General features: G+C 44.0%; 1 protein-coding gene across 1 annotated transcript; it reads left to right on the top strand.

Annotated features, from left to right (window-relative positions):
• The first annotated feature begins 390 nt into the window (after nt 1-390).
• LOC109878689 (mitogen-activated protein kinase kinase kinase 3-like) lies at nt 391-20,369 on the top strand. Its single transcript, XM_031834813.1, has 17 exons — nt 391-1,997; nt 5,674-5,773; nt 6,346-6,476; nt 6,643-6,683; nt 7,854-7,953; nt 8,075-8,188; nt 8,416-8,548; nt 9,560-9,690; nt 9,932-10,005; nt 12,426-12,499; nt 13,547-13,642; nt 13,820-13,981; nt 14,210-14,358; nt 15,645-15,776; nt 15,916-16,045; nt 16,218-16,395; nt 17,577-20,369. Exons 2-17 carry the CDS (start codon nt 5,770-5,772, stop codon nt 17,803-17,805), a joined length of 1,878 nt encoding a protein of 625 aa, XP_031690673.1. The 5' UTR covers nt 391-1,997; nt 5,674-5,769; the 3' UTR covers nt 17,806-20,369.
• The last annotated feature ends 4,707 nt before the right edge of the window (nt 20,370-25,076 follow it).

Raw genomic sequence — 25,076 nt, 5'->3', positions numbered from 1 at the left:
TTGAACCATGGATTAAACACTATAAAATATGTATTTTGTGGCATTATTCATCAAGTCTTGCTGACCTTATACTTCTATGGAATAATCTACACTCACACAAACTATATTACATCCCTGGGTGCAGATTTGTAAGACCCTATGTTGAATTTAATGTGTCAAATGTCACTGAAGTTCATGAGTTCAGTCAAATTGAAGTCAAATGCCATATACTTTTAATTAAGAATGATATTTGGTCTTCATAATGGTATTTATTGTCAGCGCTCTGTCTAAAAAGTCCTTATGTGATGGAGAACGCATAAGTGAAATTTGTAGGCCTTTACTTTTCATGCAGCCTACGTCATCAATGTATGTGTGGATGGTCGCAAGTCTGGTTTTGAGCGCGCCATTAATATTGTGCGCGCTACCAGGAGCAAGAAATCGACAGAGGAACAGCGCGCCCCCGAGAAAAGCACGGAGTCGTTTTAGTTACTGTATGCTTTACCCAAATGGAACACAAATCTGAGTTATTATGATGCACCTTTGCCCATGACCAACCACGGCATTCAGAATATTGAATCATAAGCCTACAAAGCATTGGGAATGTACACCTTTTTCTCGTTTTGTAAGAAGCGTTCTATAGGGGTTCCGGTGACGGATTGTTTTTTCTGTCAGGAAATTGGTTGCATTAAAAATACATTTTACTTTATGACGGTGAGCATCAGGACCTGAATTTATGGAATATCTTTCGCTTAAGTCTTCTGAACAGTTGGTGCATGTTTATCACTTCTATTCTACAAAGAAAGCACCGTTCTTTCCACTTTTGTTGAGTTCTTCCACTGCATATCGGGCACCGCGGAGATGGTAAAAGTTCAGTTATGCGCACATTATATTTTCTCGATAAAACCATTCGATCATAACTTGTTATCGATGCAAATGTTTAATTGTCTGTGGTCAACTATGTGTTGCATCTGTCTCCTATAATCTTACATAATTATTCCGAAAATAATAGCCTGCTTTCGTAGTTGAATCTTCATCTCCCATTTCCACCATGTTGTGTATTGAATTACTTTTTTTTCACCTGATTTCTTTGTTATAAAAAGTCTGGTGCCTGTTTGCAGTTTATGGATTTATAATAATTATTCTGTACAGAGATGGAACAATACAGTTAGGAGAGAAAAAGGGCATAGAACAAAAAGGAAAAAGCTGCAAATTTAGCAGGAAAAGAGGCCATCAAAATCACGGAAATCGCTTCGTCCTTTTCCTTTGGTGTACTGTTACACTGTTGCAAATGGATTTCATAAAGGCAACACGGTTATTGTTACATCTTTTGTGTTAGTTCACCCGTTCCATGCTGACAAAATGTCACTGGGAAATATTGATTATTGAATAGAGAAAATTATGACGATGGCCTATGTTCGTTTTTTCTATTCTAGTGTGTAAATTGGGCTTCTTGTTCCACAATGAAATGCCATCGGACGTTTTTCTTTTTTGATAAAGTTTGGAAATATGGGCAAGTTGTCGAACGTTTTTGTGGTGACGGAAGGTTGACACTTTATTTTTTGGTCACTTTCTGAGCGCAGTCTAATGTAACGGATTTTGGACTATATTTCTGTTCAATTAATTTGGCATTAGAGAAATCCAAATGTATACGCATGTACAGTGACGATCTCGATGTGACGACATTGTGTTTTCTAGGCCTACTGCTCATTAGAATTTATATTTACTGGCTAGTGCGTAACAAACTTTCGTGGACCACCAGCGCGCGCACTAGTGCCCCCGCACCTGGGGGCAACCCCACCATGGCGCCCTCATCCCTCTGTATCTCGGTGTGGTTGTGTGAGTGAATCAACAACAAAGACTGGGGATCAAAGATGAGGATGATGCTCTGGAGATAACGGTTCAAACCGACGCTGCAGCATCTCTCCTGAGCACCAAGTTAGAAGTTGAACCAGGACCCCCGCTAGAGGGAACGGCTCTCATCTTCCAGACAGAGGTTAATCATCAGGTCAACAACACAGGTGAGAGCTCATGCATATTCAACACATCACACCACAGAACAATTTCAAAAGGAATCCAGCCTATAGAAACACTCACACCCTTATATGCTGAATATGGCTAAATGACTCCACTCAATAAGCTCTACTCAAAGTGTTATAATTTATTTTTCATCAAATTAATGAATAGTTAAGTGTCCTTACGCCTCTTAAGGCCTAGTTCTACATCACCTGTAATTCTCATAGCCTAGGATTTCTCTCCTTCCTCCATGACATTCATTACTTGATCAATTGGACAGCCCCCAGTTCTGGTCCCCCAAGTCAAAGTGAATTACTCCCTAAAAAGCAATGATGAAAACCAGCAGACACTGTGGCCCACAAGAACTGGAGTTTAGAATGATACAGATGTAGGATCTTAATTTGAGCCAGTTTGCTACAGCAGGAAAATTACCCTGCAGCAACAGAAAACGTGAATTATTATGTGGATTATAATTAAAGCTGCAGTATGTAACTTTTTAGGTGGCCCAACCAAATTCACATAGCATTCTGAGTTATAGATATGGCATTCTTATTGAAAGCAAGTCTAAGAAGTGGTAGATCTGTTCTATGTGCACTATTTCTATGCTTCCCATTATCTTGTTTTGTTTTTGCTTTTTTTACTTTTGGTTTTGTATACCAGCTTCAAACAGCTGAACATACAATATTTCTGGTTATTGAAAATATATTTCACACCGGTTTAGATGGTACAATGATTCTCTACACATTACATTGTTTGTTTTGCCACATAAACTGAAATTAGGCGAACTATTCGAATATATAAAAAAAACAGAAAATGGCTGAGCAATTTCTGCATCTTGCTCCTTTAATGGACATTTCTGTAGTGGTTGATATATTTTTTGTTAGGACAAAACAAGTGTGACCTTTCAAAGTGGAAATTACAAACTTTAGAATACTTATTAAAACTGAAAAAAAAATTCTCAGCAACAGAAGAGTGATCCAATTAAGATCCTACATCTGAACCAGTACAGGAAGTTCTATGCATGAAATGTTGTCCAACTAACGTTTTGCAAGGGAATTTTCCTCCCTCCCTGATCATCTGCCTCCTCTCTTTCCTCGCTAGCCATTACTCATGGAGGTGGTAGTCAATCCATAAGTGGGGCTCCAGCTAACTCTGCTGGGAGGCTGTTTTGGATCTGTGTTTTTGTTTTGCTGTACAAAAAACTTGGCAGACAGTACTCTGAGTTGCACCACTAGGCCGCACTACAAACTTTTATGGCAAGTTTTTACTCAAGCCTTGCAGTGCAGCTGTGAACATAGCAGGTCACACCAACCCAGAGCACTTGAGCATGTTAAGCAAGGAGAGACGTGAGGCCAGGGACTGATCAGGGTTTTTTAGATGTAAGCCACTGAGACAGCGCAAGGGCCGTGGTTGGGAAAAACAGCCTTAGACTAAACACCTAAAAGCAGGCAGAGAGAAGGGGAGGGAGGAAAAGCCATGTAAATCCGGTGAGTCCTGAAAATGCCATGCAAGTAAAATAAAGGGAACACAGCTGCCTGGGCTGGCAGTGTGCGGCCTCTCTCCTCGCTGAATTCCCCACATTCCTCTGTGAAGGTAATTAAAATCAGGAGAGCGGGGGAGCAGAACGACAGACCTGAGAGGACAGTCAATGTATAACAGAGATAGATAAGATGTTTGGTTGGTGTGTCCTGAAGCTATCTGTGACCCTGGGATTTCTCTCCATGTTTTTATAGGAGGAGGGAGGGCCAATGGTAGCAGGCCTTTGGTTTGTGGGTACAAAGGGTAGGCACATTTAGTGTGTCTCTTGGGTGAGGAGAATGTGAGTGGCGAGGGGGCCAGACGGACATACCTGGCATTCCAGTGGGTGATTATTACCCAGAATTCCAAAAGGCCACTGAAGTGCTTCAGTTGCTGCTGCTGTTGCCCATTTATACTTCCACCCCTCTTCATCATACCACTCTACCTCATCAGCCACTCACCTCCCATCTTCATCCTCCTCTCTTTCCTGTTGTTTATGAGGCAGGGGCAGCGTTGACATGTGGCATATGTGCAGTGGTGTATTATTTACAAGAATGCTCAATCAGCAGCACACCTGTTTCATTCCATTTCAACATCAGTCCTCTCAGATTCTAATAACAATATACATTTCATTCGGTTAATATATGTCACTCACCTTAGAGGTCCAATGTGTTTCTCTGAATTTATATATGAACTTAGAGTTGAGTTACAGTGTGCTAACCCCCCTGGGCAAAGTGGCCAGGCATGCTCAGGTCATTGGGAGGTGACTGGTGATAACTGCTGTGTTGACACTAGTGCCTTCTGGATTGGGTTCCTCTCCTGACCGGCTCTATTTGGATCAATAATAGAACGATATTGATCAGAGAAGATTGAGGGTCTGACCTTATAAAAAAAGGAACAGCAGTGCCTTGGGCAACACTACCTTACATAGGCAGTATTCTCTGATGATGAATCCAGTACGTGTAATAAAACTAAGTAACGAAACTATAAAGTAATAACTAGCATAGCTAAATGATATTGTGCACCCCTACTGAGCACTATATTGGTCCTCAATATGTTTCTGTACTTACTAAGTTGTTACAGTGTAATAAGACCAATAGTATTGTGCTGATTGTTACTGTAGTGTAAGGCCCATATATGTGTCTGGTCCACTTTAGGTAAAGAGAATACTAAAATACCCTTTCACTTACCAAAGAAAGCACACATTTTCCAAGCACACTAATCTCTGCTGAATTATAGTCTTATAGTTGTGTCAGTGTTTTTCGAATTCCAGGGTTTCTTTGTCATAGATATGGCAACCTACTCCGCTAAAGGACATACGAGAGTGTCTAATGCTGTTGTCTTCTTGGATACACTATACACCTTAATACGCTACCTTGTCGGGGGTAATGGTAAATCAGGGGAAAATGTATACCTGGCACAATTCTGTCATCGTTTTTAAGAGAATATTGCCCTCTTAAAATTAACAGTGGAGTTATGACGTGGTTGAGTGACTGTTTTATGGCTCATACAGTCGGAGAAGTTTAAAGCTGTCAGAATATTCACAGTAAAACTTTTTCATGTGCTTCATACCAAATCTGTCAGTGCCAGTGGAGCTCAAGTTTCAGAGCTTTACAACTCTCACTTTTTGTCATGTGCAAAGTTTCTCTCTGTCACACACACACACACACACACACACACACACACACACACACACACACACACACACACACACACACACACACACACACACACACACACACACACACACACACACACACACACACACACACACACACACACACACAGCTCCAGTGCTTTTTAAATTGCAGTTTCCTGATCGGCCAGGCCTCGTCCCAGAAAAGTAATTTTAGTTTATGTTCCATGCTTTCCTTGAGAAATGGATGGTACTTCAGAAATGACATTTTCTTATATTCATTTTCCATGCACCCTATCTTTAAATTACAATCAATTTAGTATGTTTATATCAAAGATAAATATAATGTTTTTTAAGGACGGATGATATCGTACACTTCACACTAAAAGATCATCTATTGCCAGTGCTACAAAATACGTTGAACATAAAGATGATGAATATGATGATGACTTGTGAATTTGATGACAACTGCAGCTTAGGTTCTGAAATATATTTCCCATGTTAACATATTGGTGCATTCTCTGCAGGATGTTGATGGGTGGCACTGCAGAGTGAGGAGTCTGAAGATCTGAAGATCTCTGAAGGTGGTTGGCTTAGAAAGTGCTCACACACACATCGCCAAAATGAGTGAGTTCCTTGTGTTGATTATGATGATGTTGGAACACAGTATTACACATCAATGTACACTCAGATGAACACACACACACACACACACACACACACACACACAAACACACACAGACCTACACACACTATTCCCCAGCCCCGGGCCTGTGTGAGTTGAGCTGAGCTGATTTTCCAGACGCTGGCCGGGCCGGCAGGTGAAGGATTGATTTTCAGTGTTATGGAGATGGGGCTCTGGTTCTCTCTCCTGCCCTACTGCTGTGTGATGTCTGTCCAAACTACACTAGGGGAATATTTCCCTTTGTGAGCTAACACAGCCAATGCAGAGATCACTCAGAGATCAAACATGGGAATAGAAATATCAAAACACTGCAGTCTGTCCTCTCACTGGCTCCATTACCCTGTCGCTAGCTGAACACTCTCAATGTGGGATTATATAAAAACACACATTTTCTGTGTACACAACTAGAAGTGGGATTTATATGGCTATACGTGCATGCGCACACACACACCATTACACTTCAATTTGATCTCATGGTAAATTTGTGTTTCCACTAAACGTTCTCCCACTATAGATGAGCGTCAGGCTCTCCACTCCATAATGAAGGACCTAGTGGCCCTCCAGATGACGAGGCGCCAGCCTGGGCCCCCTTATGACACGGGGAAACCCAAGACTCTGCCCAACCCTGCCCCTGCTAAGAGACAGGTAAACCATCTACCACCCCACTCAGTCAACAACACACACTCTCCTCAGACAGGCATGTCATCATCATCTCCACATGACATACAGTATTGTTTCCCTTCATGACCCCATCATGACCCTGTAACCTCCCATGAACCCTCTTGACGGGGCTTCTTCTTTACTCCCTCAGGACGATGTCAGAATAAAGTTTGAGTTCAGTGGAGAGAGGAGGTGAGTGGGTTTTCTTGTTTTTGGATGTGTCTTTGTGTGTGTGTGTGTCTTTGTGTGTGTGTGTGTGTGCTTGTTTTATCACGTCTTTGTCTATGAGAAGAGCATGGTCAGCTCAGCGCAAATGCACTCCAGATCTCCAGTCAGAATGGTATGTGAAGCGGAGAATGGAAAGGGAAAGGACTGTGGTTTATCTGTGGCAGCCAGCAGAAACCACAGCTATGTTAGGTGTGCTTAGAGGAATCTGCACACACTGGAAACGGAATATGTTTGTAAAAGTGTGTGTGCACGCTTGTGTTGCAGATCTAAAGAGGATATAGTTTCTAGACCGAAACACTTTTTATCCTTCTGTCTGTTTGTCTGTCCATCTTACCCACTGTTTGTCTGTCCATCTTACCCACTGTTTGTCTGTCCATCTTACCCACTGTTTGTCTGTCCATCTTACCCACTGTTTGTCTGTCCATCTTACCCACTGTTTGTCTGTCCATCTTACCCACTGTTTGTCTGTCCATCTTACCCACTGTTTGTCTGTCCATCTTACCCACTGTTTGTCTGTCCATCTACCCACTGTTTGTCTGTCCATCTTACCCACTGTTTGTCTGTCCATCTTACCCACTGTTTGTCTGTCCATCTTACCCACTGTTTGTCTGTCCATCTTACCCACTGTTTGTCTGTCCATCTTACCCACTGTTTGTCTGTCCATCTTACCCACTGTTTGTCTGTCCATCTTACCCACTGTTTGTCTGTCCATCTTACCCACTGTTTGTCTGTCCATCTTACCCACTGTTTGTCTGTCCATCTTACCCACTGTTTGTCTGTCCATCTTACCCACTGTTTGTCTGTCCATCTTACCCACTGTTTGTCTGTCCATCTACCCACTGTTTGTCTGTCCATCTTACCCACTGTTTGTCTGTCCATCTTACCCACTGTTTGTCTGTCCATCTTACCCACTGTTTGTCTGTCCATCTTACCCACTGTTTGTCTGTCCATCTTACCCACTGTTTGTCTGTCCATCTTACCCACTGTTTGTCTGTCCATCTTACCCACTGTTTGTCTGTCCATCTTACCCACTGTTTGTCTGTCCATCTTACCCACTGTTTGTCTGTCCATCTTACCCACTGTTTGTCTGTCCATCTTACCCACTGTTTGTCTATGTCTTTTTTATTTGTGTAGGATACTGATGTTTGGGAGGCCTGTGCAGTTTGAAGAAATCCAACAGAAGGTCAAGACTGTCTTTGGCCAACAGCTAGACTTGCACTATATGAACAATGAGGTACAGCTAACCCCACATCTCTTTCTCTGCATTTCTCTAAGTACTAAGATGCATGTTTAATGGAGATTATCCCGTAGTGTCTCTGTGCTTTGGTTGTCATTTCTGTGTGCTGTGTGTCCAGCTGTCCATCCCTCTGCGTGGTCAGGATGACCTGGACAAGGCCATTGACCTGCTGGACCGCAGCTCCAAGATTAAGAGCATCAAGATCTTGCTGCTGACGCAGGAGCAGTGCAATGTACTACACACACACACACACACACACACACACACACACACACACACACACACACACACACACACACACACACACACACACACACACACACACACACATAAATACACAGACATACAGAAATAAACACACACATTAATCAATAAGATGTTATTAAAATCATATGTAATGGGGTAGTGTGTACAGTCTATATGTGGACACTGACCACACCCCTCTCATCCCACCCCTAGGCCTCCCCCTCTCCCTCTCCCTCTTCCCACCACACGGTGAGTAAGCAGGTGAGGATCAAAGCCTCCCAGTCCACGGGTGATGTCAGCACAGTGTACCAGCCCTCCGAGCCCAGGGGGCGCCACCTCTCCACCAGTGAGTATGAACAAGCAGATTCAACTCTTAGCTGCTTCCTCTATTCTTCTGCCTTTGCTTTCAACAACCTCTTTTTCCATTTCTCTCACTATAACCTTTTTTTTACAATAGAAAGGGAAGGGTAGTGGTATCTCTCAATATGTAGAGACAGTAATGTTGTATATTGTCTGGTTTGGTGTTTGTCATGTCTTGCTCTCTTAACTCATTTATTTTGCTAGCTTTCTCTTTGTCTCTCTCTCTATCCCCCCACTCTCTCTCTATCCCCCCACTCTCTCTCTATCCCCCACTCTCTCTCTATCCCCCCACTCTCTCTAGCTGCTGTTATTTCTCTGGCTTCCCCTCTTAGCAGTAGGTCCTCTTCCTGTCAACCATCACTGGCTGTTCTACAATGGCCTGCTGGCCACACGCCAATCAGATTTAGAGACACTATTAGCATGGCGGGTCAATGTCCTGGTTTTAGAAACACTGGCTGTTTTGGGAGAGGGTTAAAATTAGTGCTGCGTGAGGTAAACTGTACAAATCCTAAATTCTCTGCAGATCCACCACCTGAGGCAGAGTTACATTTCAAACAATCACATTATTAATCATTTAGATATTTTTCCCCCTCATTTCATTCTTTGGTTAGAGAGAGAGAGAGAGAGAGATCATATCTGTTATCAGTGTTAGGGACGTATCTTCTTTTCTCTCACATAATCCATTGTTTAACTTTTTTTGTGTATCTATTTTTTTCATTTAGCAGATGCTCTTATCCAAAGCAATTAGGATTAAGTTCCTTGCTCAAGGGCACATTGACAGATTTTTCACCTAGTCTGCTCAGAGGTTCGAATCCACGACCTTTCGGTTACTGGCCCAAACACTTTTAACCACTAGGCTACCTGTCATTGATCTTGGTACACCAGAATCCCATTATCTCATGTATCTCATGTATTGATTTCCTTTGGTTTAGAACAGTGTCATATGGCCAAGTCACAGTCCTATTTCTTATCCTCCTCCTCCTCTCTCCCGTCCCAGGCTCTCAGAACACAGGCCGTAGCTCCCCCCCTCCAGGCTATGTCCCTGAGCGGCAGCAGAGGATTGCCCGCCAGGGCTCCTACACCAGCATCAACAGTGAGGGAGAGTTCATCCCAGAGAGCGACCAGTGTGTGAGTCATTGCACTGTACACAAACAAGTGCACGAACACACACACACACACACACACACACACACACACACACACACACACACACACACACACACACACACACACACACACACACACACACACACACACACACACACACACACACACACACACACACACACACACACACACACACACACACACACACACACACACACACACACACACACTGTAGGGCTAATATTGTGTCTCCTCTCCCTAGGTGCTGGACCCCTGGAGCAGTGCAGAGAACTCTGTCTCAGGAAGTTGCCAGTCGCTGGACAGTAGCTCAGACAGGTGAGTGCAGGACTCTACCCCACATTCTACCCCGGGGCGAAAGTAAGCCAGTACGGTCTGGCACGGCGTCCCGGCAAAATAAATAGTGGCGGTACTCCATACTGGTAAATCACTATTAACACAAAATGGCAAGAAAGCTATAGGCTATTATGGCATTATTTAACATGACCTAATGTCAGCTACATGAAAAATGAGTGAATTGACTTTAAACCGGGTGGTATACGCCCCAAATTGTGTTGTGGTTCGAGGAGAACACTTACATGCCTTGGAGATGAGAGGCCGAGAACGAAACACGGTGGACAAGGTGGTGCTGAGTGGCCAAGACTGAGGCGCGCGACCAACAGTGGGTGCATCAATTCAGGCTACAAGTTTAGGCCTAATGACAATGTCATTAGAATACATGTGGGTGTTTTGTAACAGATGTCTCTTTCCATTCATCAGTGCACTGTTGGGATTTGGATGCTTTGGATGAATTATTTTGTGAGTGGACGAACCTGTACTGTTAGTCTACAGGACCGCTTTTTTGAAGTGATTATTTGTTTGACAATCAGATGAAAACATGACTGGTTGTGTTTATACCACATTAAAAGGCATAGGCGGTGTGTGCATAAGGCTAGGGGAAGCTTTCACTGAAGTAAATTGAATTAAATCGCCAAAATTATATAGCTCCTGTCTATACAGAAATAAATAAATTCATAAAAATAGGCTACTACACCAGAAAGCATGATTTGGCCACAGAGAATCATTAGCTTCTTTTTGTTTTGTATAGCCTACAGTTGGAAGGGCCCGCAATTTGGGCAGCATGTGGCAAATGCCACATTTGAGTTGTAACTGTCAGTGAAAAGCAGAGAGACCCAGGCCGACGATCTAAAAAAATGTAATTGTTGAAAAAGAAATGACTATATCTGTGAAGAGATTGAGCAAACAGTAGCCTATCTTTTTTTTAACTAGGCAGGTCAGTTAAGAACCAGTTCTTATTTACAAATACAGCCTAGGGACGGTGGGTTAACTGCCTTGTTCAGGGGCTGAACAACAGATTATTACTTTGTCAGCTCGGGGATTCGATCCACCATTCTTTCAGTTGCTGGCCCAACGCTCTAACCACTTGGCTACCTACCACTCTTATTGGCACCAGTGGAGAACATCGTCCATATCCCTGGTCAGTCTGCATATTCACTTTACCATTGAGTCAGTGACACTTTTGTTTGTTTTTGGACAACAATTTCCTCCTCCAGGTTAGATGTACTATATTGTATTTTATGTTTCCCCTTTTCAAGGGCCATTATATGGATCAGACAACGTTGTTTTAATTGATCAGGTTGTCAGTTTCAGCAGAGTAGGCTACCCTGTCATTTTTGTTGTATAAAGAATGTATTCTGCTAATGTCACCAGTCATAAAAAGTGTAGTAGAATTGCATGAAAGGCCAACATTTTCCTGTGCTTGGAAAGGAGGAGAAGTGTATCTGATATAGCCTAGAGTCTACTCTATCCATTATGCATTCAAGTATTTTTTATGAACATTTATTTTTATATTATTAGCTTAAATGATGAGTATCCAATCTAATCATCACATTAGGAATAGTAGGCTATCTTTAATACGTCTGCAAATGTGAGGATGGATGGAATGCTTTATTATAAAGGTACATTTTTATGGTGTAAATTAGCTTCCCCAAACTTGAAACCCATGTGCTGCCTATGTTAACAGATCTAACATGGTCCTCCCGAGTGGCGCAGTGGTCTAAGGCACTGCATCACAGAGCTTGAGGTGTCACTACAGTCCCGGGTTCGATCCCAGACTGTGTCACAGCCTGCAGTGACTGGGAGACCCATGAGGTGGCGCACAAATGGCCCCTTCTCGTCTGGGTTAGCGGAGGGTTTGGCATTCTAGTGACTCCTTGTGGCGGGTCGAGTGCCTTCAAGCTGACTTGGGGCACCTGAAAGCTGACTTGGGGCACCTGAAAGCTGACTTTGATCGCCAGCTGGACAGTGTTTCCTCTTCCGGGTTAAGCGAGCACTGTGTCAAGAAGCAGTGTGGTTTGGCAGGGTCTTGTTTCGACCTTTGCCTTTTCCGAGTTCGTAGGGGAGTTGCAGCGATGGGACAAGACTGTAACTACCAATTGGGGATAATTCTAAATAAAAAAACAGGTATAACATGTTAAAAGTGATATGTCAAATCTTTACTAGGCCCACAGAGATCATATTTGAAATTAATACGGATTATATATGTAATTATATAATTACACCTATTTTTAAAAAGTGTATGCGCGATACCGGTAAGAAATCTACTTTTACCCCTGATTCTACCTCACATGTACACAATACTTGTACACAATACTTGACTTTGGTTATAAAGACAGTGTACGTATTTTGAGGAAGTGACCATCAACTCTCACTCTCTCTTTATTTGTCCTTCCTCCCAGCCCCTCCCTGAGGAAGTCACGCATGCACCGAGCCAAGAGCTACCCTGATAACCGGCAGCAGGAGAACGTCTCTGGTGGGTGCCCAGGAGGAATCCTGATATCACTACATAAGATATAGATCCTCACTGTCACGGAAAACTGTCATTTATACAGTAATTTGAGGTATTATCAACAGTAAAAAACATTGGAAGTTTTACTGTAGCATACTGTAAATTATGGGGAAATTGCTGTATTTCGAATGGTACTGTAATTCCACCTCACGAATACAGTACCGTACTGTATCTTTAGAGCGCCAAAAACCTTATGACCACTAGTGTGTGCATGGTATTGTTGTCTCGGGCTTATTACTATATTTTGAGGCATGCCTTGTAAGAGGCTATATTTGTTGCACCCGTGAGTGAGAATGCTGGACCAATTTTACTCTTATGTGGTGAAAGTGGCCCATCAATAAAAAAAATATTAGGGCAGATTGGAGTGGCAGCAAATGGTTGAGCATTTTGCCATGTCCTTTTGGCCTGTTTTGACCTGAAGTCGCGGCCAGTTTGGAAGCCTTTGTTAAGGCCTCTAGAAGTGCAAGTGATATAAAGCACCAAATATGAATTAATGTGCTGTAATGTGTAAACACTTAGCAGCCAACCTGATTGCACCAATCCCATGTAATTACAGTAAAATACAGTCATCCACATATTCATTCATTCATTCTGATTACGGTAGCATTTAGTTTTTTACAGTATAATACAGTCAGTTTTATGATATTTTACTTTGTGTCATTACACAGTACTTGCTTTGATACCGTATTCATATTATATCAGGTGTACGGTAATATGAAATACAGAATTTTACTTCCATCCAAGCTTCCTGTAAGCTACTGTCAAATTCATGGTAACCCATTTACAGTGCTGGCAAGAGAGCCGCTCGCAAGCCCCTTAGCAACAGGCCTAAACCACAATGCAACTCCTAGCAACAATGCAACAATGTAGTCAGCAACAGCACAGAGCAACAAGGCAGCTCTTAGCAGCAGAGCCTCACGTGAATGCAGTATGACTGAGCTGAGTCTGAATCCTGTTGTAGTCTAACCTTCACCCTCTCGCTCGCTCTCTTTACTCCTTCCTCCCTCTCAGACCGGGAGAACCATGTGTATGATAAGGTGGTGGGGAAGGGAGGGACATACCCCCGCAGGTACCATGTCTCCCTGCATCACAAGGACCATAGTGAAGGTAGGGGCACTGTTCACTGTTCCTCTCACCAAACCACTTTGTGCCATATTACTTTGTATTTGACCTTTTCCCTGACCCCTCCCCTGACCCCTCCCTTGAACCATCTCCTCCTTCTCTTGGTCTCTTGGTTCTTCTCTCATCACTCCTTCACCCTCAACTCTCCTCTCATCCCCCCAGGTCGGAGAACGTTCCCGCGGATCCGTCGCCCCCAGGGTAACCTGTTCACCCTGGTGCCCTCACGGCGCTCCCTCAACGGCAGCGAGGAGAGTCTGGGCAGCTGGCAGCTAGTGGACAAGCAGGGCAGGCTCCGCCCACAGGAGCGCCCTGTCGCCCACAAGTGTGAGTCCCGACCCTGCCTCTTCATCGTATATTTACATATATTACACATATTTCACATATATTTTATAGTTATTAGAGATTTAATACTAATAAATCTATTTTTGTATCCTACACATTTTAAATAAGGGAGTTAGTTTGTATGATGAATGCAGTGTGTTTTGAGTGTATGGTGTCATGTTTACTATATGGAGAGGTTGATATGTATGGTGTATGCCCCTCGCTCCACAGCCCCCAGTGCTCCAATGACGTGGAGGCGGGGCAAGCTGCTGGGCCAGGGGGCGTTTGGGAGGGTTTACCTGTGTTACGATGTGGACACGGGACGGGAGCTGGCCGCCAAGCAGGTGGTGTTTGACCCGGACAGTCCTGACACCAGCAAGGTGAGACAGCAGGGGGTGCCGGAACAGTATGCTACTACACAGATTGTTTTCTGCTTTTATATCAAAGTCTACTGTTCACAACCAGGCTACTGTAATGTATTTATGCCAAGATGACTCAGACTCCCCAGCCTGAAGGAAAACTCTGTATGACTTGAGTTCCCGTGTATTGTTAAAGATTGGTGCAGAGGCTTAGCCTGGAGCACCTTTAGCCTGGAGCAATGCCAAGAATGAGGTCATGTGTTCAGCAAGCTACTTTACTCTTAAGAGGCGATTGTGGAGGAATGCGGTATGGTGCTGTGTTTAACCTGACTGAGTTTTACTAGCTAATTGTTGGTCAACTGTCTTAAACACAAAAGGCGCTATTCAACGATATGTGGTCAGGAATCAGATAAACTTATGCTCTGAATCACTAACACAGTCAAATCCTGACTGAGTGCTCATCTCTGTCTCTGAGAGCAATGAACTTTGAGGAGATTCAAGGGACTTTCTTTCCTTTCTCTCTCCCCCCTCTTTAATGTCTTTTCCTGTCTGCCACAGAGAAAACATGCACTGTCACTTCCTGTATCTGAGTGGAGTATTTGCAGGGGGGTGAGGAGGGGGAGAATAGCAGAGCCAGCTTTGCCCCTTAAACTCTCCTCTTCTCTCTCGCACTCTCCCTCTCTCTCCCATTCTCTCTCTCCCATTCTCTCTCTCTCTCTCTCTCTCGCTCTCTCGCTCTCTCTCTATTTCTCTCTCTCTCTCTCTCTCTCTCTCTCTCTCTCTCTCTCTCTCTCTCTCTCTCTCGCTGTCTCTCTCTGTCTCTCTGTCTCTCTCTGTCTCTCTCTGTCTCTCTCTGTCTCTCTGTCTCTCTGTCTCTCTGTCACTGGCCCCCCAGCCTGCAGCGGATGTTAATCCGTTGTTATTGTTTTTATCTATTTAGTGGGTCTTTGTGTTGTGGATACTTTGTATATATCTCCATTTCCCTCTTCCGCTCTCGCTCTGTGATGTGATCTCTGTGGCCATATTCTCTGAGGTAAACAGAGGAACTGCTTTTGAGGAACTGGACTGTTACCGCTAATGTCCTATCTGCAGAGAGAGCTGGTCTGTGTGTCTGAAATGCTTTTTCCATTTGTCAGATTTTTTTGTTGTCTTTGTATAGCTTTTGGTGGACAGATGACTCATTCATATCATGTAATGTTGAGGATTTGTTGTTGTTGTTGTCGAGTACAACAAACCTGTTGATCTCTGTCTGTCTGTCTGTCTGTCTGTCTGTCTGTCTGTCTGTCTGTCTGTCTGTCTGTCTGTAGGAGGTGAGTGCTCTGGAGTGTGAGATCCAGTTGTTAAAGAACCTCCACCACGAACGCATCGTCCAGTACTACGGCTGTCTGAGGGACCACAACGAAAAGACCCTCACCATCTTCATGGAGTACATGCCGGGGGTCAGTCTATTCTTCACACATCGGCTCAGGGCTGGAGTGTTGGGGGTTAAAGGGTATCTGTAGTGTTCTGTCCTGGACTGTGTCCCAGTCTCTCCTGGGAATAGGAGTATAAACCATGCACTTCCTTCTTGTCTTTCAGGGTTCAGTCAAAGACCAGTTGAAGGCCTACGGGGCGCTGACGGAAAACGTGACGAGGAAGTACACACGGCAGATCCTGGAGGGCATGTCCTATCTGCACAGCAACATGATCGTTCACCGTGACATCAAAGGTAGTTATGTCAACACACTGCTCAGATGGCCATTTGTAGTAAAGATAGTGAACTAAATGGCTATAGACTTCCAGACTCAAGCACAAGGACCTAAAACCTACATTTAAAATACAAGGAAGGTGGTTGGGTGAGTCTGTGTCACATGGTGTTACTCTGTCGTCTCCTTATCCAGGTGCCAACATCCTGCGGGATTCGGCGGGAAACGTGAAGCTGGGAGATTTTGGCGCCAGCAAGAGGCTGCAGACCATCTGCATGTCTGGCACGGGCATCCGCTCGGTCACTGGCACCCCCTACTGGATGAGCCCCGAGGTGATCAGTGGAGAGGGCTACGGCAGGAAGGCTGACGTCTGGTAAGGACCGGGACACATGGGGTTTGGGTTTGGGTAAGAGGTCTTATACACATGCAGGTGATCCTGATTAGTTGTGTTGATAGGGGGGAGGTGGGGGATAGATGTCTCATCTGGGAGTGTGTGAATGTATCTTCAGGTCAAGTGTCAGATGCTTTCCTTATAAGTAGTCTCCTTCCCTGATAGAGTGGCTGGACTGCTGGAACGTGAAGGGAGGAAAATAGCTGTTCTAAAAGGGGGAAACCATTCTTCTTCAAGGGAAAAATTGCTATATATAAAATAGTAAAAGTGCTATATTTAAAAGAGAATGTTGAGAAGGACTGCATCACTCCCACGTACAGGGCCCTGAAATTGGTCGGGCCCACCTGCTGCCCAGGAATTACCCTGTGCAATCTGATTGTGTAGTATCCCATCAGGCAAGGGATGTGATTGGCCAAGCGCCAGTCAACCAGCCAGCTTGTGACAGGGTTCGGAATGTTCCCGAATTCATTGCTCCCTTGGGGGTCCAGACCAGGCCGGAAGCGTCGGTAGGGGGTAATAGGTCCAAAGGGGAGTCTGTCCCTAAACCTAGCTCCCCTCACCAGCCCCCTGCTCTGTCTGACTCCAGGACAGAAATGGCCTCCCGTAGCCAGCAAAAGCACCCTTTAATTGTCAACAGGGAAAAAGTTTCCACCAAAACATTCCAGTGGGGCCTGGGAAAGCAGAAGAGCAGAGGGATGGCCTTTTCCCTTCGTGCCTGTAGTGGGGAAAAGCTGCCCTTTGTTTTTTCAGTGTGTTAACACTGTTTTTGTCAATTCACACAAGTCAATAAGTTATACAATTGTGTATTGCATTGAATGTCCTATTCTGATGTTTGAGTGTGAACATGTTTCAAGTTTGAAGTTGTATTAGTCAGACAGTATGTACAGGATACACATGTAGACCGTCTAACAAAATGCTGACTTGCAGGTTCCTTCTCAACAATGCAACAACAAATAATAATAGATAAGAATACAGACATAAAGTAAATGGCTCAGTAGAATAGAATACATTTTTTAGCTTAAGTATAATACAGGAAGGCACCATTTATTTTCCAATATTTACACATGTTTTGTGGAAGGGGAGATTGGGCGGCAAGTGTTTAAATGTGTATTTGAGCTCGTATGGGTGTTCTCTTAACCCTGTGTGTGTGTCTCCTTCCCCAGGAGCCTGGGCTGCACAGTGGTGGAGATGCTGACAGAGAAGCCTCCCTGGGCCGAATACGAGGCCATGGCAGCCATCTTTAAGATCGCCACCCAGCCCACCAAACCTCTGCTGCCCTCACACACCTCGGACCACACCCGTGACTTCATCCACCGCATCTTTGTGGAGGCCAAGCACCGGCCCAGTGCTGAGGAGCTGCTCAGACACCCCTTCTCCCAGATCCTCTGCTGAGGGGAAGTACTAGTACACTCTCTCTGTCTCAACCGCACCTCGGGACTCAAGGCCTACAGCTGACATCTAGACTCTAGACTTGGAATTTGGAACTTGGCCCTTTCCATCCTAGAGCTCTCTCCCCAAACCAGACTCACCACCAGTCACACTCATTCCTTAACCCACAAATACACATGATCCATTATGATGGATAATAGCACAGTGCCATTATTCCAAGCTGTTAACTACAATTATCAAATTCACCTCCAACTTCCCCCACTAGGGGGAGCTATATGACTGATCGGTGTTCAGCTGTCTGCTGTGGAGAACTGGACCCACCAACTCCATACGAACTGTATCTATTCAGCTATCACCTTGTTGGTCTGTGAGAGGATCACACACACACACACACACACACACACACACACACACACACACACACACACACACACACACACACACACACACACACACACACACACACACACACACACACAGACACTCCAAACACATCAAATCTATTATATGTGGCTCAAGATGGGATTTGATCAAGCACTGCCACCGAATGTGCCTTTCAAATATGCCAAACTAAGTTTACATTCTCTAGATGGGCTGTTAGATGAGACCCCTGAGGTAATGAACTGTTCATATGGGACTTACAGTAAGCTTGAGCAGAGCAGTGTGTGGTCTACTTAGGCCAAGACAGCAGACCCACAGCCACAGCTCAGTGCTTCAACATGGTAACTGATGAAACCAACAGATGCACCACTCAGTGTTATAGAGACGGGATGGATTTAATTTTTCACTTTGTCCTCTGATCCGTCTCTGATATTCTTTGTATTTTTGAGAAAGTGCCTCTTGATGCTCTTTTGAAGACTCACAGTCCCTGATGGAAGCCCATGCTGATCTGTCCTGTCCTCACCATACAACATGGAACCAGAGACATCAGTGTTTTTGTGTTGTCATTATGACCTTCACAGTAGACCATTGTGATGACTGTGCCTTATACTCCAACTCTCCACTGCAGCCCCTCAATATCACAGCCCAGGGTTTTCTGAGTTTACCAAAAATGACCGATTTCATTCATGAAGGGGTTGGTTTCCAGTTTGGTTGGAGGATATGCTAACTACACAATATTACAAATGATATTGTACTTTGTGATTGAAAGAGAGATTTTATTTTAGTCTTAGACAAATACAATCCTAATACCTTTATTTGAAAGTCAGTTGCCATTAGGTTTACCAGCTTTCTATGTGTTGACAAGTGTATCTAGGAAAACGCTACGCCAAACAGTGGAACTCTGCCATTTAGGATTCATTTGAGTCAGATGCACTTTTATGTCAAATGAATGTTGTTGGTTATTGTTCGCCTTACGAAATTAACTTTTTTTTTTAACTTTAAATATTACATTTCTTTCACTTTTATTTAAATCCCTATGTTCATCCATTCCTGAATTTTTATATTCAAATATATATGTATAAATATATTTTTTATATAATGACTCTAGACAATTTGAAATCTAATGAGGATGCATTTAGACCTATGAGATAAATGTTGCCGTTCGAAATGATAAATTGTTAAAGCAGCTGGTTTTGCAGAAATGACAACATTGGGGTTTATTAGTGAAACACTTTGGGTGGAAAACGACCTCTGGCTATCTTACCTGGTCTCTGCTCCAAAACAAGAAACATATCCACATTCCTAGCTCCAGTATAATATATTATGTCTAATGGTCCATGCTTTATTAAATGGCAACACTGTTCCATTGGACCCTTCCAGTTGGACTGCCCTGTCAAACCTCTCACAGTTTCACTACTTCATTAACAAGGCCACTGCCTAGGATTTAAAGGCTGCTGAACTTCCTCCATATTTCTCCTTGCTGGCGTGATGTGTGGGAAATAGAAGGGATTTTAAGAGTATGCACTAGAATGCTATGTCTCACCAGAATGACCTTCTTTTAGTGTCGTTCTTGCAGAGCAGAAGGGCTGAATGTGTGTGTTAGTTAGACTGAGCTGAGCAGGAAAGGGATGGAGGAGTTCTGATCAGGTAGATGCCAGAGACCGGGGTTCCACCCAACATGACGACTTTGTTTAGCTCAGGGTTCGAGAGACCGACCGGTGCCCAATGTCTGGGGCCCTCCACACTGAGCAAAGGGCTTTCTACAATTACCTTTTTTAGTTTTATTTTCCATTTATTTCCATTTATTTCAGTGTTACTGGCTCTAAAATACTTTCATAAGTGAATCAAATGGATATCATGTGGCTGCTAGATGTTAAAGAAGGCAGCTAAGAATCAGTTCAGTATTAGAAATGGTCCTGTTATATGCAAAGAGCCAAAACAAATGTTTCTGTTAACAGAAGAACCCTGGGGTAAACAAATGAAACGGAAACGTTTAGATATATACATGTATGTAAATGTATAAATGAGTATGTTTCATGACAGGGGACTTGCAGTGCAAAGTCACTCCAGTTTATCAAATGTATTTACGTAGAAAAAGGAACAGTATGTTAAATGACATTGTTTTTCTATATCTTTAAGTGCCTAATTTCAAAAACAAATAAATGTTCTTTGTCTCTGGTCCAATATTCTGACCTGCTTACTTGTTTGTTTGCGTAATGTTTGGTGTACGTTCCAGTCATGTACACCGCTCTGATGGAGGTGTGTTTGGCATTGCAGAAGATGTTTTTGGGCCAGTGGCTCTGGGAGACACTGGCTAGTCTGTCCATGTGTGTCTTCATTATCTTTGAGCAGCCAGCAGGTTGGAAAGTCAGACTGGCCCAGTCCAGTAAATAAAAGAACATCTCACTGAATAGAGCTCATTGTTGGGAGAAAGAAGCAACCCGACTGATGCTTGCTCCATCTCTTTCTCCCTCCCTTTAAGACAGAAGAGGAGGCGGAGAGAGCTCTGTTAATCTGTGTGGCCATGGGACAGAGGAAAGCTTGGACCCAACAAAGGTTCCTTTTCTTAGTTACTGTGACAAGGGGATGGATGCAGATAATACTTTATTGCTTTGTTTTCTGGTGATGCACTTTCTCTGTGTGTGTTTTAGCATGCTGCTTGTTCCATTTTCTTCCTGTGGATCTGACCCATGGCCCCTGACTACCAGGATCTGATAGCAGTTACATAACCTTCCCCTACACCTGCAATGCACCGCTCCATGTGGCCTGCAGGTCTGTTGATGTGGTTAATGGCAGTGTTATTGTGATCAGTGTTATTGTGATCAGTGGTAGTGTTATTGTGGTCAGTGGTAGTGGTAGTGTTATTGTGATCAGTGTTATTGTGATCAGTGGTAGTGTTATTGTGATCAGTGGTAGTGTTATTGTGGTCAGTGGTAGTGTTATTGTGATCAGTGGTAGTGTTATTGTGGTCAGTGGTAGTGTTATTGTGATCAGTGGTAGTGTTATTGTGATCAGTGGTAGTGTTATTGTGGTCAGTGGTAGTGTTATTGTGATCAGTGGTAGTGTTATTGTAGTCAGTGGTAGTGTTATTGTGGTCAGTGGTAGTGTTATTGTGATCAGTGGTAGTGTTATTGTGGTCAGTGGTAGTGTTATTGTGATCAGTGGTAGTGTTATTGTAGTCAGTGGTAGTGTTATTGTGGTCAGTGGTAGTGTTATTGTGATCAGTGGTAGTGTTATTGTGGTCAGTGGTAGTGTTATTGTGATCAGTGGTAGTGTTATTGTGATCAGTGGTAGTGTTATTGTGGTCAGTGGTAGTGTTATTGTGATCAGAGGTAGTGTTATTGTAGTCAGTGGTAGTGTCAGTGGTAGTGTTATTGTAGTCAGTGGTGGTGTTATTGTTGTCAGTGGTATTGTTATTGTAGTCAGTGGTAGTGTTATTGTGGTCACTGTTAGTGTTATTGTGGTCAGTGAGTTATTGTAGTCAGTATGTTATTGTGGTCAGTGGTAGTGTTTTTGTGATATGTGGTAGTGTTTGGAAGGTATGTGGTTCTCTTCGTGTGCTATGTGTCTGGGTCTGTTTGTTATGCAGTTCTGTTTGTTAGGTATTTCTCTGGGCTGCTGGGGTCCAGCATTAGTGCTGACAGGCAGACTGCTGGACAGAGGCTAAACTGGCTCCCCAGGCTTTGTGACCACACTCAGTTTGGACCCAGTGGTGCGGAGTCATAGTCAGTGATTCAGCCTGCCTGTCTGCTCCAGTTAAGCTCTCAACACACACACACACACACACAGGGGGAACCAGCGGGGACTGGACCTATGCAGCCACATCTGGCATATTAAGATTTCACAACTGCACCTTCCAACACTAACAACTACATACTACGTCCCATCATACCTGAGAGGGCCTGTGCTAATGCTAGCATGCACATCAGTGATACTGCACATCAGTTATAATGCACATCAGTGTTACTGCACATCAGTGGTACTGCACATCAGTGGTACTGCACGTCAGTGATACTGCACATCAGTGATACTGTTCATCAGTTAAAACTGTTCATCAGTGATACTGCACATCAGTGATACTGCACATCAGTGATACTGCACATCAGTGATACTGTATATCAGTGATACTGCACATCAGTGATACTGTTCATCAGTGATACTGTTCATCAGTGATACTGGTCATCAGTGATACTGTTCATCAGTGCTACTGTACATCAGTGATTAGTACACTGCATGCTGTGTGTGGGCATAGTATGTGTGTGTGAGTTGAGGTGAGACCCATGGGTCACTGGGACCCCCATTCCCCAGGCTCTGCTGTTATCAATGGACTCTTTAAGAGATGGGGTCCCGGGTCCCTGAGCTCAATGTGAGGACTAAGATTATGTCATGTGACGGGGGGATTTATACGTGATTGAGCTGACTAGGGGCCCATATCATTGAGTTGATGGGGCGTGCTTAATCTAGTGGAGAAGAAGGGGCTGCTGTGTGAGTTCTGTTATGGGTGGGGGATGAGGTGTATCCAGCTGAATGGTCAGAATTTGGGGTGGTCTCATTGGCATAGAGAGGAGGCTGGGGATGCAAGGGGGTCTGAGGTAGGGTAGTTCCCATAGGAGAGAGTGGAAAGGGGTTTAAACCGGCAGTAAAAGAAAGGGTCCAAAAGGCCCGAATGGTGAGGTGGGGGGAGCCGTGTGCAGGCAAACAGAGCTGGCCGTCCCTGTGGTTCTGGAGGGAGATCAGTCTGGAGGAACAGCATTAAGATTCTGCTCAACACCCAGGCAAGGCGCCTTTTCTTCTGCTCCTTGCAAATGAGATGGGCTCCTCCTCATGTTGCCCCACAGGAATCAGATGTTTTGTTGGCCTTCCACTGGCTCTGAGAGGAGAGAGGGGGACACCCTCTTTCACTCTGACCAATCTCTCTCTATCTTTCTTTCTCTCTCTCTCTCTCTCTCTCTCTCTCTCGCTCTCTCTCTCTCTCTCCCTCTCCCTCTCTCTCTCTCGTCTCTTTCCATCTTTCTCTCTTTCTGAATGTTTCTCCTCTGACAGATATTGCCTAAGTGACCAGATCTGAGGCAACCACAGTGACTGTCTCAGAAATCCAGGGGGCGATACAATTAGTGTCACCTTAATGCTGAGACCACATTATTAATCCTGCTAGATGGAAGCTTTTAAAACAACACATCCAGCCAGACTTACAGTGGACCCACTCAGTTAACCTCTATCAACAGGGACCAATTGGAATTCAAGTCACTCTGTTGTTTTCTGTATTTACAGTCTTCCAGTCTCACTGGCTCCCACTGGCTACACATTTCTTTTAACAGAGTGTTTTGGTAACAAAGAGGGTTTCTATGGTCTGCGATGTGGATTTTACTACCTGTTGCAGGGCCAGAGTTGGTTGGAGGGGAGAGGGAGAACAGAGGCGAGCAGGATGGAAAAGGCCCTAGGATCTTGCTGGTATAGTAGCTTGAGAGATCATAGACCTGGTTGTTTGTGCATGTTAGGATCATATCTGGGCAGCATGACTGTATAATAGCTGTGGATGTTTATATAAGGCTTCATCCCATCCCAGAGTCACATCCCTATTAGATGAGAGTCAACAAGAGTTTAACATGTTTTGAAGTAACTGGCCCTGGGGTTGCCATGACAATGGATGGAAATTGATTCGTAACGGACTGGCTGCTGGTTTGTCGGGTTCAGACTAGGTTTTACGTCCATCCCCCCATTCTCCAACCATCCTTCTGCTGGAGTCCTGTGACAGTTTCAATTATCTAATAACTCACAGACTGCCTCACCCTCAGATAGCCTAGCGGTTAAGAGCATTGGGCTCGTAACTGAAAGGTTGCTGGTTTGAATCCCTGAGCCAGCAAGGTTGAAAAACCTGTCATTCTGCCCTTGAGAAAGGTAATTCATCCCCAACAACTTCTCTTGGGTGCTGATGACATCAATTAAGGCACTGCTTAGATTCAGAGGATTTATGTTAAATGTGGAAGATGCATTCAGTTGTACAACTGACCAGGTGTTCCCTTTTATAGTAACCTAATACTTACTTTGGCATTCATATTGTTGTTTGGATAGGTACCCAGAACTCGTTGGGCTTCTTGACCATGCCGAACACAGACTTCTTTCTCCAGGTCCAATTGCCCTCTTTTCAGGCTAAGCAGTCATTAAGTCTGATTGAATGAGCTGCCATCACTTACAACAGGGCTTTATGAGATGTGACTTAAGGAAGAGGGAGTGGTCGTATTGTTGCTAAGAGGCTGCAATCCAACTGGCTGCCTCTGGTCTTACTGGCCCATCCTCTGACCCATAGCTTCCTCTGTAGTTGATCACAGTTAATAACGGTAGTGATAGTGATGGATTAATAATGTGTGTGTGTTATGTTGCCATGCTCCGGTGTGTGGCTGTGTGTCCGTCCAAAGAGAAGCCCTCCAACCCACTGATAGATGTGGTCTATAGGTCTTATGTATCCATCTGTAGCCTGTCAGTGACATCATGGTCAGAAACTCCAGGGGGGGCAAAGAGGTGGAGATGTATAGCTGCTACTGTTCAGCCCTGTGGCCCCAAAGCTTCTCCAATCGGCTAGCACACTGTAATGGTGTCACTTGTTGACTGTTTAGTACAGTGGCTTTTATTATGTATCCATGACTACAAGGACAATGATTCAATTGTTTTTCTCCCAGTATGATTTTCACATACTGATATGCAGGTCAGCTGTTGAATAAGAGTTAATCTAATAATGCCATTTAGCTATTATAATGTTATTTTGTTTCTACTCCCCTCTGTTTACTCTCCTACTTTTGTCTTCAGTATCTCACAATAGTTTGGAGATACTGTGGTCAATGTAGATATTCAATAATTGATGAACTGTTCTTGACTTCTATTTGATGTACCTAGAT

The sequence above is a fragment of the Oncorhynchus kisutch genome, linkage group LG10 (assembly GCF_002021735.2).
Source record: "Oncorhynchus kisutch isolate 150728-3 linkage group LG10, Okis_V2, whole genome shotgun sequence".
NCBI lineage: Eukaryota > Metazoa > Chordata > Actinopteri > Salmoniformes > Salmonidae > Oncorhynchus > Oncorhynchus kisutch.
The sequence above is the reverse complement of the archived record's forward strand: the minus strand, read 5'-3'. Positions and strand labels throughout refer to the sequence as shown.

What these genes read in the sequence shown, in the direction of transcription:
- LOC109878689 (XM_031834813.1), top strand. An exon ending in GGGGCGCCACCTCTCCACCA is followed by an intron (nt 8,549 to 9,559) that starts GTGAGTATGAAC and finishes CTCCCGTCCCAG; the next exon opens with GCTCTCAGAACACAGGCCGT. An exon ending in CGTTCACCGTGACATCAAAG is followed by an intron (nt 16,046 to 16,217) that starts GTAGTTATGTCA and finishes CTCCTTATCCAG; the next exon opens with GTGCCAACATCCTGCGGGAT.